Raw genomic sequence first — 11,870 nt, 5'->3', positions numbered from 1 at the left:
GAATTCTTGGGTCTGAAATGCTTACTGATTTTAACCCTATATGGTGTAAAAGCACAAATATGCGATTTGAATGTTCTTAACTGAACAGTCTAATGCTGATGTAACAAACACTTCTGTAAAGCAATGCAGTTCTATCATTTGAACAACAACAAAGAGGTGAAGATGAAAAAGACAACCAGCAGAACCTGTGGCTCACCAAACTTCTGGGTCGAGAAGCACTGGGGTCTGATCAATATATGAATAATGCTAATTAATTAATGCTAATTAAACTGAGCCGGTCACTACTGGCATTCTCAGCAATATGATAATCTGACTTCATTGAGGGGATTCAATTTTTCATTAGTGAACACACAGGTCTATGTCACACTGTATGTGTGTGTGTGTGCATGTGTATACTATTTGTGTGTATAAAATATTTCTGTTGGACAGCAGTAGCAAACACATCGTTCATTCCAAAACATCTCATCATGGGAACTGATTACATAATTTACTAGGGAATGTATTTAAAGTTGCACAAGGAACCTCATAACTGCACTGTTCAAATGGACTAGTTTGCTAAGGAAAATTATTTACACTTTAACATCAAAAATAGTCATGCTAAATGATACACTCCCAGGCCATACAGCCTGTCTCATCTGAATCATCGCAGTTGTACAGTAGCAGTGATTCTGGAGAGAAGTAAATCATGATGAGAACACTAAAAGCATCGCTTGCTGTCAGCTTTGTAAAACACAGGAAAAGTCAGCTGTCTATTGTATCTTCCCTAAGCGTTAGAATACCGACTTACAGAAAATGCCTTCCATTGTTAAACTTTATCACATGCTCTATTTGTCAAAGTCTTGCTATGACAAGGCAAAAAAGCAGGAAAAACCTTCTGCCTTTTAAAAGCATGTCTTCCTGCCCTTCTGTGAGCATTTCAGGGCTGTCACTGAGTTTAGACAGGCACTGATCTCACCCAGAGATTTCTCTGCCATTGGATTAAGACTGACCATGAAACACAGGTGTACCTCTGGAGTGACAGATGTTCATCTTCTCTCCGGTGTAGAGAAGGAGCCAGGCACCCAGTAAACAGGTGGATTGGTGAACAGGCTGTCCCTTTGTTATTGCATTTCAGGCCCAGCTAATGTCTACCATATCAGAGGTGCCATAACTCATGCAGGTAAAAGATTAACGTTGTTAAAATGTTTTTCATGAGAACTTATGAATGTGCAGCTGAAACACATTTCCTGTTCATTGTAATGATGAATGGAGGGAGGGAGATGGGAGATCAGTAGATTCTCTCATTGGGGAAATGTCCTCTTGTCCTTTCATTTAAACGCCTCAGCAGAGGATTGGGAACTACTACCAAAACTCCAGAGCAAAAGTTCTGTTTCAGATTGGCAATTACGTATTGTGAAAAATCCACTCGCATATTTGAGAATACTACTTTGTATTCAATTGTTTGAGAATAATTTTGTTAATGTGTGTGCATTCCCTTGCAATGGACTTGGGTTTACCATGTACAATTTAGAATACAAATATTAATACTACTAATAATAGTGATATAGCAAATGATGACAAAGATGATGAATAGTGAGAAGTGTGTCCCCCATCAACTTGGTTGAATTTGATTTCAAACCCAATTCAATTCAATTAATTCAATTCAGTATTTGAAGATGAGCTTCATATTGTTTTACAATTGATTATTGTAATATTATGCTTGTCTTGTGCACAGTGTGTTTTCACCCAACATGGATCCTCACCACTTCCAATCCCTCTGGCCTTCAACTATTTAAGCTTTATTTCATTTGACATGCAGTATATTACATTTAATATTGCTGTACATTATATTGAATTTGTTTTTGTTTGTTGAACATGTAAGGTTCCATAGCTGAGCATTCCATTCCATCAGTTGATGGTAATAGTGCAAACAAGCAAAGAAATAGATAAATAAATAAAGCAGAAATTAATGTGCACCAATAAAAAAGCAAATAATAGTTTTTTTATTGTTTTTTTTTATGGAAATGCCTTATTCAGACAATTGGGATAGAAATATCAGCATTAAGAAAAATATATATAAATGATACATATAGAAAAAATCATAAGAAGAGAACAAAACTGACATTCAGCCTAACCACAATGCAGAATGAGTTCCATTTAACTTAATTAAAGGTGTTATGTAAGAACTGAATACATGTTGCACAGGTTCACATTAAAGTTAAAGACTAAGAGCACTGATGCAGGTTGGGGACCATAGTGAGTGACTGGTCTTGACATTTCCCATCACATCATTGTACTTGATTTTTTTTCAACATTTTGTACATTGTACTTTTCCACAAAACATAATGGTAGTCCATCAAATTCGGATTTGGCATAGGGGAAAACGACCCGGATATTCATGTTTGTAGGATGTAGCTATAAAGGTAGATATAATTTCAAAACCAAACAAAAGTATTCCAAGAAATTATCAACGATTTCTTTTTTCATTAATATGCTCAGCGTTTTTTGCTGTGAATTAAGGCAATTAAGCTCGCGATTATGCCCCAGTAAAATCATCATTGTCCTCACCGTCGTCATCACTACTGCCGTTGCCTTATTAATTTAAGTTTCACGCGCACGAACTTTACATTACACGGAGAGGGGCAACATGAGTTATGGGCGGCTGCAAACCGCTGTGCACAGGGTGTAGGTGCACTAACCCCTATGACACAATAAATCATAGGCAAAACCTTTCCGCTGTAGGCTCCACAAGGGAGAGGGGAAAGTCTGTACCTTAATGAATTATAGGAATACAATCCGGAGAGCCACCGCAAAGATGTGTGACTTCAAGCCTATAAAACGCATGTCAAAAAGGAGCGCATTTAATTTACTATAGTATGTGACGTCCGATAAACATTCATACAGTAGGCAATGCCGATCACAACAAAGGTCACATAATGTAGGCTACTGAAATCTGTTATCCCGGTGGCAAAATAATATGGGTGATATTTAGAATAACGAATACTCCAAAAGCGTTTAAGGATTAAAAAGGAAAGACTAAGAAGACAGAAACTCGGTTTTACATGAAGGGAGAATAAAGCATATTTTCACACGAAGAATAGACGAGAATTAAATATGAATTTATAGCACTAAGAAAAAAACATCCCCCCTACAAATAGCCGACACAACATATCACATTTTCATACAACTGGGTTACCCGAATACAAAAACGTGTAGTTCCCTTGCCGACATAAGATTTGGCCTAGTTCATATTAGTTACAACGGCAGCAACACAGAGCAACTCAGTGTTTTTGAACGAAGAACATTATTTTTATTTACGACCTATTTATGAGTTCTATGATCTGGGGTGGCCCACACCCCACCCCTCTCTCGCTCTACCTCTCCCCCTCACTCTCTCCTTCTACATCCATAAACGGAAGCGGAAAGTGCATACTTACCATCGGAATAGTAATAGTATTTCCCTTTGGAATTTATCGACTTTAATTTGATAAAACCAGCAGATTTCATAACCTATAGTGAAACAACCTACAGGTGAGCACAACCAGCAGCCTGCCTATATTTATATAGAGTAATGGTCACATTGGCACTTTCTTTGTTTTGTGTCTTAATTTCTTAATTTACGGGCTGTCAGATATCGGACCATTGTAAACACAAGAGGGCGCTTTTGTGTCGAAAAAATGCTAAAAAGATACTGCGTTCCTTAGCACAAATATATATTTTTTCTAGGAAATAAACCTGAACGATAAATTATAAACCTTAAAGTTGATGAATCGTTGCTGCTATAGGGTATTATACATTTAAAAAATAAAAACATATCTTAAAAATACGTCACCATGTATATATTTATGGTCAATATATTATTTTGAACCCAACACAGTCATATCTCACAAGCCTAGGCCCATTATTTCATGACATGCATGCACGCTTAAAAAACGCGACTCTTGCACCTTACTGCAGCATATTTACTGCATTACTGCTGCATTACATGACATCCATTCCGCGTACGCTTTACTTGGCCTGTTAAGTCAAATCGCCGTTTACTCCCAGTGTACATTAGGCTATACCACACGCTTTATATGGGCCTACATACAATTATCCTTTGCTCAAATTGCGGGTTGACTTACAAAGAAAAATCATTAAACTATGCTACTGATTCTAAGCAAATTATGCCATCAAATTATCTCACATATTTGACTTGAAGCTTGAGATAGTGAATGCATTTACTGTAGACTATTAGCCTATATGTTTATTTCAAATTATATATTTTAGGCCATGCCCCCATTGATTAAATTATATATATATATATATATATATATATATATATATATATATATATATATATATATATATATATATACACGTAAAAACGTCGGCGACTCCTGTGAAAACGTAGGCTAACAGATTTGCAATAATGACCTTTTTCTACTTGCATTCATCAAATTATTACACCTAGGCTACATGTTAGGATAAAACAAAACAAAAATGTAATCACCTAATTGGTGAGATTGAAATTGTGGAGTCACTGGTAACAATGCAGTAACATATAGCAATTAGCCTGCCTGAATACTACAATGTATTAAAACATTGTAACGTTTCCATTTGGTCAAAAACAAGCCTGTCGATATCAGTATGGTGTAATAAAGGCTCTGCAGCAAAAACATTAATTCCATAAGTTCCAATCAAATATATGGGGTGATCATGAAGTTAATGTAGTCCAATATTGTCAATATAAAGCAATGAAAGAGAAACAAACGTGCTCGGAAAAGTGAGAATGAAAAAGAGAGAATATTGTACCAGACAAGGTACTTCGGTAGTTGTAATGTAATAAAGGGAACAGCTGCTCGACTTCTCCATAACCAATCAGCTTCACACAAAGATGACGTTTCCGAGCCCTACGTAAGACCAATGGCGATTGAGTAGAGTTAGAGCAGAGAGTTTGAGTGAGAGATAAGGACAAGAGTGCCCCATCAGCATTGGGACTAGGCACTGCAGCACATACGGAGAGGGAGGGAGAGAGAGAGAGAGAGAGAGAGAGGGGGAGAGCGAGAGCGAGAGAGAGAGAGAGAGAGAGAGAGAGAGGGAGAGAGGGAGAGAGAGAGAGGGAGAGAGGGAGAGAGTGTGAGAGAGAGAGCCCTTACTTTCAACGCGAACAATACTACTTGAAGCAGTCCTGCAGCGTCCTGTACCCAGCTATTACCGCTCTACCGCAATTGCGGAAAAAAAGGAAGAAATAAAAACATTTCAGGCATAAAACTGTTGCTGTACGTTTCTAAAGTGGACCTAACACCGCCTTACTTTCTTGACATGGGAGATATGGGGGATCCGCCGAAAAGTAAGTGAAAGCTCGTAAATACTTTTTTCGCCTTTATGTTGGTGTGGAATAAAATGCATCGTTTCTATAACTAGGCTAGTTATACAAAAACTAGTTAATGGTTACATGAAAAGTACTGGATGAAGGAACTGGATATTTACGCGAGGACACTTGTCTCCGCATCTTTGACAGGAGCAAAGAGTTGGGAGCGCAAATACCAGGTGAAAGCTCGGTACATTTCTTAGCTACTCTGGGAAAATATAACTTACATCTTTGTGAAGTTTCTGGCACAGTGGTCTTATTACTGATATTGTGTAAATAAGTTACATTTACAATTAGGAACGTACAGTGTCGTTTAAGCTTTAGTAAGCATATTAGGCTATGTAAGATAATAATAGGCTAATAATAATAAAACAATAGCCTATTTATAATAACAATATCAAAGTATTGTTTATTATTATTATTATTATTATTATTATTATTATTATTATTATTATTATTATATTCGTGATTTGTGCCCAATGTCATATTTGTTCCTTTCAATTTTGTCACGAAATGACAGAAAATGTAATGGGTAATTCCACGCTATAATTGCGATTCACTGTGCCGTAATCCCAGTGCTTGCTTGCGGTTCCTAATAGATGCCTAATAGCCCGTCTTTTCTTTCTGCAGAAAAGCGCCTCATCTCGTTGTGTGTTGGGTGTGGAAATCAAATACACGATCAGTACATCCTGAGAGTTTCTCCCGATCTGGAGTGGCATGCGGCGTGCTTGAAGTGCGCAGAATGCAATCAGTACCTGGACGAGTCTTGTACCTGCTTTGTTAGAGACGGAAAGACATATTGTAAAAGGGACTATATCAGGTAGGCTAGGCCTGGTTTATATTATATCGATATTCCTTTCATGGTTATACTTCCTTTTTTATCATTTAAATATGTAATGTTGTATTCTGCAAAAAACAGATATGTTATAGATTATGGCCATTTTAAAATTCATATTTGGGACGAGTGTTAAAAATGTGTTGCCTTCTAATCGTGTCTCGTATCATAACTGGGGTCAAATATAGCATGAATTTTGATCCAATTAATCACCTCACAAATAAGCGATTACAATTTAACAGCAATATTTTGTTAGACTCCTATACTGACAGAAAATTAAATTAAGCAATATGCCAACGTTCTCTGTAAGTGGAGTGCATTTCTTTACACGTATTGTTAATCTGACAAGTCGTTGTATTACTTATGCATTTACACATCGAAATAAATGGCAAATCTATAATTATTATTCTATTCAATAATTGTAATCATAAGCCAGTTAATATTGATTATGTCCTATAATTGAGGAGACGAGTACCATACCTGTACGCTGTATGTCCCACATTACTGTAATAGCTATGAAATTAATATGTTCAGCTAATTTTGAAGCCTAGATTATGTTCCATAACATAACCAGCAATACTGTGAATATTGTTTTGATGTCTGAATAGTGACACCTGTAACATGCTTGCACTTCATTGTAAGACAAATGCATAACACATTTAAAATATTTGACTAAAACGGAAATTAAATTAATTGTTCATTATTATTATTATTATTATTATTATTATTATTATTATTATTACAAGTAACAACAATAACAACAAGAATAGTAATCATACTCGTGATAATGCAGTTGTATTTTCATCACATAATACTACGTCATACATGTTTTATAACATGGCATTGCTTCATGTAGACAATGTAGTGGATGTATATTATATTGTATCATTTTAAATTATATAGGAAATAGTATGCATTGCAGGCTATTATCCATTATACAAGTCCTTTATCGAAAACTCCCTGCTTTGATTTTTTAAATTTTTATTTAAAAAATAAGTTCTGGGTGGAGGGTTTTCAACGTTACGTAACGTCCTTTGCAGGCTATACGGGATAAAGTGCGCCAAATGCAACATCGGTTTCAGCAAGAATGATTTCGTGATGAGAGCCCGCTCTAAGGTGTACCACATCGAGTGCTTTCGCTGCGTGGCGTGCAGTCGGCAGCTCATCCCCGGGGACGAATTCGCGCTGCGGGAGGACGGCCTGTTCTGCCGGGCAGACCACGACGTCGTGGAACGGGCAACAATGGGAGCCGGGGACGCCCTAAGCCCTTTACACCCGGCGAGACCTTTACAGATGGCGGGTAGGTTGTGCATTTTGCATCGTATCAGGAGTGGCGGCATGAGGTTGTTAGTAAAGTAGTAATCCGAAACAGTCTATGCAATGTCATCTGGTCGTCATATTTATCCTCCTTTCATTAACAATGAGAAGTTTAACTCATTGATTGGCTGTCCGCAGTGGGCCACATAATTGGCATATTGTTAAATATTAATGACGTTTTGAAAATAAATAAATAACCCAAATTAATTAAAAGATATCGGATGACATTAAACGTGCAGCCAAGGGTATATCAAACCCTTTTCATTTTTATCTTTGGAAACGCACAATTGCTTTTTTTTTAACTCCCTGTAAGAATTGCATCATTCAAACACAAGCAGTGCATACTTTTGTTAAAAGATGACTGACCCTTCAATCTACTGTTTCAAATACGGCAGTAATTGCTAGATGGTGCACATTTTAAATATTTTTCACCATAGAAAGGAAATTACTTTCATTCATTTAAAATGTGTGCGCTTACAGGCTACACCCAAGCACCGTTATGAGCAGTGTTTTATGATTATGTTTTAATTAAAAACTGAGCTGAACAAAATTTGTGGAGGAGCTTCACGATACCTTAGCATGCGCAGTGACACTGTGAATGCATTAGTTTGGTCATGCGATTGTAATTGTATGTTTTATATTACATTGGAACAATTTATATTCATCTTGTAATTGCAGTGTCAATGTTTTGATTTTCTGGCATTTCTCGGAATTACTCCACAGCAAAACAAATGCTGCTTGGGAAAGATATATACAACCTTCCGCTCACAATCCGATACTGAGCGCAAATATTTGCATTAGTTCGTCAATAAAGATAAATTGAACACAGGCCTACTTACCGTTGTAATATCGTTTAATAACAATTGGACTGGACAGTGACAAAAATATGTATTATTGTATTATATGAATGTGTTATTGTTTCGGTGTACCCCGGCCCACATTCTTAGACATTTCTTGAGTGAAGTGAAAGTGAACATTGACATTATAAGAATACGAAAAAAAAAACAAAAAAAAAAAAACTATGCGATATATGAATGGGCCTATCAACATTTTTAGCAACTTAAACCATTTTTAATGATGTTTTAGTTTGTTATTTTGGAAGCAGTGTGTAACAATGAATGTAAAAGATCAACATCGAATTCAAATATGAATATTACAATTATCTGGTAAATATCTCCATGGTTCAGAATACACATAGATGATTCACGTCATCGCATTCTTTTACCGCTGCGTCGCTTCGTAGCTACTTGTGAGATATAATCTGATTATTTATATTTTTCTTTTTTCTTTTGTTTCTTTGCAGCAGAACCCATATCTGCAAGACAGCCTGCGCTTCGACCGCATGTTCATAAACAGCCTGAGAAAACAACCCGAGTTCGGACGGTACTTAACGAAAAGCAGCTTCACACCTTGAGAACTTGCTACAACGCAAACCCCAGACCTGACGCTCTCATGAAGGAGCAGCTAGTGGAGATGACGGGCCTTAGTCCAAGAGTCATCAGAGTTTGGTTTCAAAACAAGCGCTGCAAGGACAAAAAAAGGAGTATATTGATGAAGCAACTACAGCAACAGCAACCCAACGACAAAACGGTGAGGACTTTAAAAACGCACACAAAAAAGCTCAGAAAATTCAATTAAGCATACTGATGTAATATATGTGTATGTACAATATAACAAAATAAATTGGTAGTGCGCTATATTTCAGAAGCTGCCAAAGCAGAAAGGTTTTGCAAATGATAACACAATAAACAAAAATGCACAGAACTCAGCATTATGGGTTCCAGTGTATTGGAAGTAGCCTGCATGCCTGCGTGCGTAAAACAAACACATAGACACACACACTTTCCACCAGGGCTATGATACGATATCTTTGTGACAAATACAGCGCATTCAGAATGAATTAAACGATAGTATCAATTTTGGAACCTGATATCTCCACTTTATATACGTTTAAGTGGAATAATAGGCCTACTGCAAGATATGAAAGAGCGGGCATCTCTTGTGATTTCTGAGAACAAGGTATTCTTTGTCAACAATTCACACGGTCACGTCGTCTACATGATGCATGCCTCAGACACAAGGGCCACCTCACAATGAAAAAATGAAACATTTTTTGTCTATTTTTGTCGACGAACATGTAAGCTAACTTTAACTCTGTGACTCAACTAGTTTCTTTGGGGCTATCTGCAGAATATCCAGGGGATGACGGGCACTCCGATGGTGGCCGCCAGTCCGGAGAGACACGACGGCGGTTTGCAGGCAAACCCAGTGGAGGTGCAGAGTTACCAACCGCCTTGGAAAGTTCTGAGCGACTTCGCACTGCAGAGTGACATAGATCAGCCAGCGTTTCAACAACTGGTGAGTGCCAGTGGAGAAGACGGGCCGCAGCGTCCGGGCTGTGGCTGGCTACTGTCACACTGCTATCCAACAAAGCAGGCTACTGTATCTCGGTGTATTAGCACCCAGAAAACGGCGCATGTAATTGCAGAAACAATGAGATCTGAGATAGGCTGGGCTGTTGCTGCTACTGCCCTATTATTACTATACTACTAGCCTACTCTCATTATGAGTAAGATTATTATAATATACATGTCATTAAGAACTTAAATTAGACGTAAAAAGATATTGTCATGGATATTTTTTACAATGTGCTCTACAGGTGCGCTGATAATTCAGCATTTAAGACTATGCAAATTATTCCCGAATCACACCTTCGGTTCATTGGCTAATGTAAAACGTGCAGGCCTACCTTAAGTGCCTGAATGTTTCTTTCTTTCTGTGTGACACAAAGAGTAATTTTGGATTTCATTTGTTTTTTTTCAGGTCAATTTCTCGGAAGGAGGACCAGGATCTAATTCCACTGGGAGTGAAGTTGCGTCAATGTCCTCTCAACTACCAGATACACCGAACAGCATGGTAGCAAGTCCTATAGAGGCATGAGCGATGTGGACTATTTCTTCTTTCAATATCCATAAAATACGAGGTGCTGGAAAAAAACGGACATAAAGACTGATTTGCGCCCCGGTTTCAATATCTGAAAAGTACCACACATTAAACTGCACGAAGCCTCTTTATTTAAACAACCCCTGGTTGTATTTTTACACTGTGAAGACAATCATGGGAATTACACAAGCTGAAACGTACCTCTGCCTACATCCAAGAAGTCTTGCTACATACGAGAAGATACCGTAAGCGTGGTGTGAATTGTGCTGGCAAAGTAATTTTTTCTGCATACGTGACATAACATGGATAGATCATCATGGCGCTGTCTGATGGAATTGAATTTCTTACCATTTTGCCAAAAAAAATGAAAATAAAAAACAAAAAAATCACAAGAAAAAGAGACGAGTCTGAAGGAGCTCTATGATTCCCATAAATTGATGGACCTCGAGAAAGACCAACGCCTTCAAAACGTAGCCTAGATGAAATGGTTTCTTCTGAGATTCAGATATCCGCATTGCTGTGCGCAAAGTTTGACGTTACGAACCAATGACTTGTAACCCTGTTTCAATAAAATAGCTGGTTCCTGGCATTATTATCTCCCAGAATGACCGCTGGAGGATTGCAGAAACTTCTTTTTTTCCATGTTTGTTTAATTCTCTCCTTAAAAGCCCAAGTACTAAAACATTGCAACAAGGTATACCTCTTTTTTGCCACAAGCTTCGTGGGATCTTCGTGTGTGTGAGTTTGTGTCCGTCCAAGAACTATTTTTCCCAAAGATGTGTATACTTATTGGTTAAAAAAAACTGTTGGTTAGCTCTGGAATTTTTTGTTCCTGTACTACAAAAATATATATAATTTATTATTTATTGTCAAAAGACTTGCCACTTTTCATGTACTTTTGTTTGCTGAAGTAAAAGAAGAAAGATTGTACTGTGGTCTTTGAATCATCTGTCAGATTTTATGTCCTGTCATTTCTTGAAGATTATGTAAAACAACGCCATATGTAGAAAAAGATCTTCAGGATAATTTCACTAATAAAAGATTGACAGAAGTCGAAAGTACAGCAATTTGTCTGAGACTGTTTTCTTGGTATTATTTTTCTTTCCACAATGTTTTACAAAAAGGCGCCAGTTGGAGGTTTCCAATTTATCCATAGCTTATTGATTAATTAAAATGAACGTTACAATAACTGTCATTTAAAAATAAATATTACAGGTTACTGTAATATTTGTTCAGTTTGTACAAGTGTTTCAACCGGACGATATTTTTAAAGATGCTGTGTATTATAGCCTACAGTATGTCAGTAAGGACCGGCTTGACATCGCCTAAACTAATGAGTAGCTACGAAATATCTGAATCGTGCCCGTTTAATTTTTTTAACCAAGTCGCATAGTTTCAGAGGCAGATACTCTCATTCGCTAAGCCTTGATATGATGTCCACTC

At 37.3% G+C, this 11,870-nt stretch overlaps 1 protein-coding gene across 4 annotated transcripts; it reads left to right on the top strand.

Moving 5' to 3' along the window:
* Positions 1 to 4,953: 4,953 nt before the first annotated feature.
* isl1a (ISL LIM homeobox 1a) lies at positions 4,954 to 11,494 on the top strand. 4 transcript variants are annotated; one of them, XM_061261202.1, is made up of 6 exons: positions 4,954 to 5,311; positions 5,963 to 6,152; positions 7,208 to 7,467; positions 8,791 to 9,074; positions 9,675 to 9,842; positions 10,308 to 11,494. In XM_061261202.1, exons 1-6 carry the CDS (start codon positions 5,284 to 5,286, stop codon positions 10,422 to 10,424), a joined length of 1,047 nt encoding a protein of 348 aa, XP_061117186.1. In that variant the 5' UTR covers positions 4,954 to 5,283; the 3' UTR covers positions 10,425 to 11,494. The 4 variants fall into 4 exon arrangements, with proteins under 4 accessions (XP_061117186.1, XP_061117184.1, XP_061117185.1 ...); XM_061261200.1 differs by having other exon boundaries at positions 9,654 to 9,842; XM_061261201.1 differs by having other exon boundaries at positions 8,788 to 9,074.
* Positions 11,495 to 11,870: the final 376 nt, after the last annotated feature.

Source organism: Conger conger, chromosome 11 (genome assembly GCF_963514075.1).
Source record: "Conger conger chromosome 11, fConCon1.1, whole genome shotgun sequence".
In the NCBI taxonomy this organism is placed as follows: domain Eukaryota; kingdom Metazoa; phylum Chordata; class Actinopteri; order Anguilliformes; family Congridae; genus Conger; species Conger conger.
Note: the sequence above shows the minus strand (reverse complement) of the source record. Positions and strands in the feature narration are given on the sequence as shown.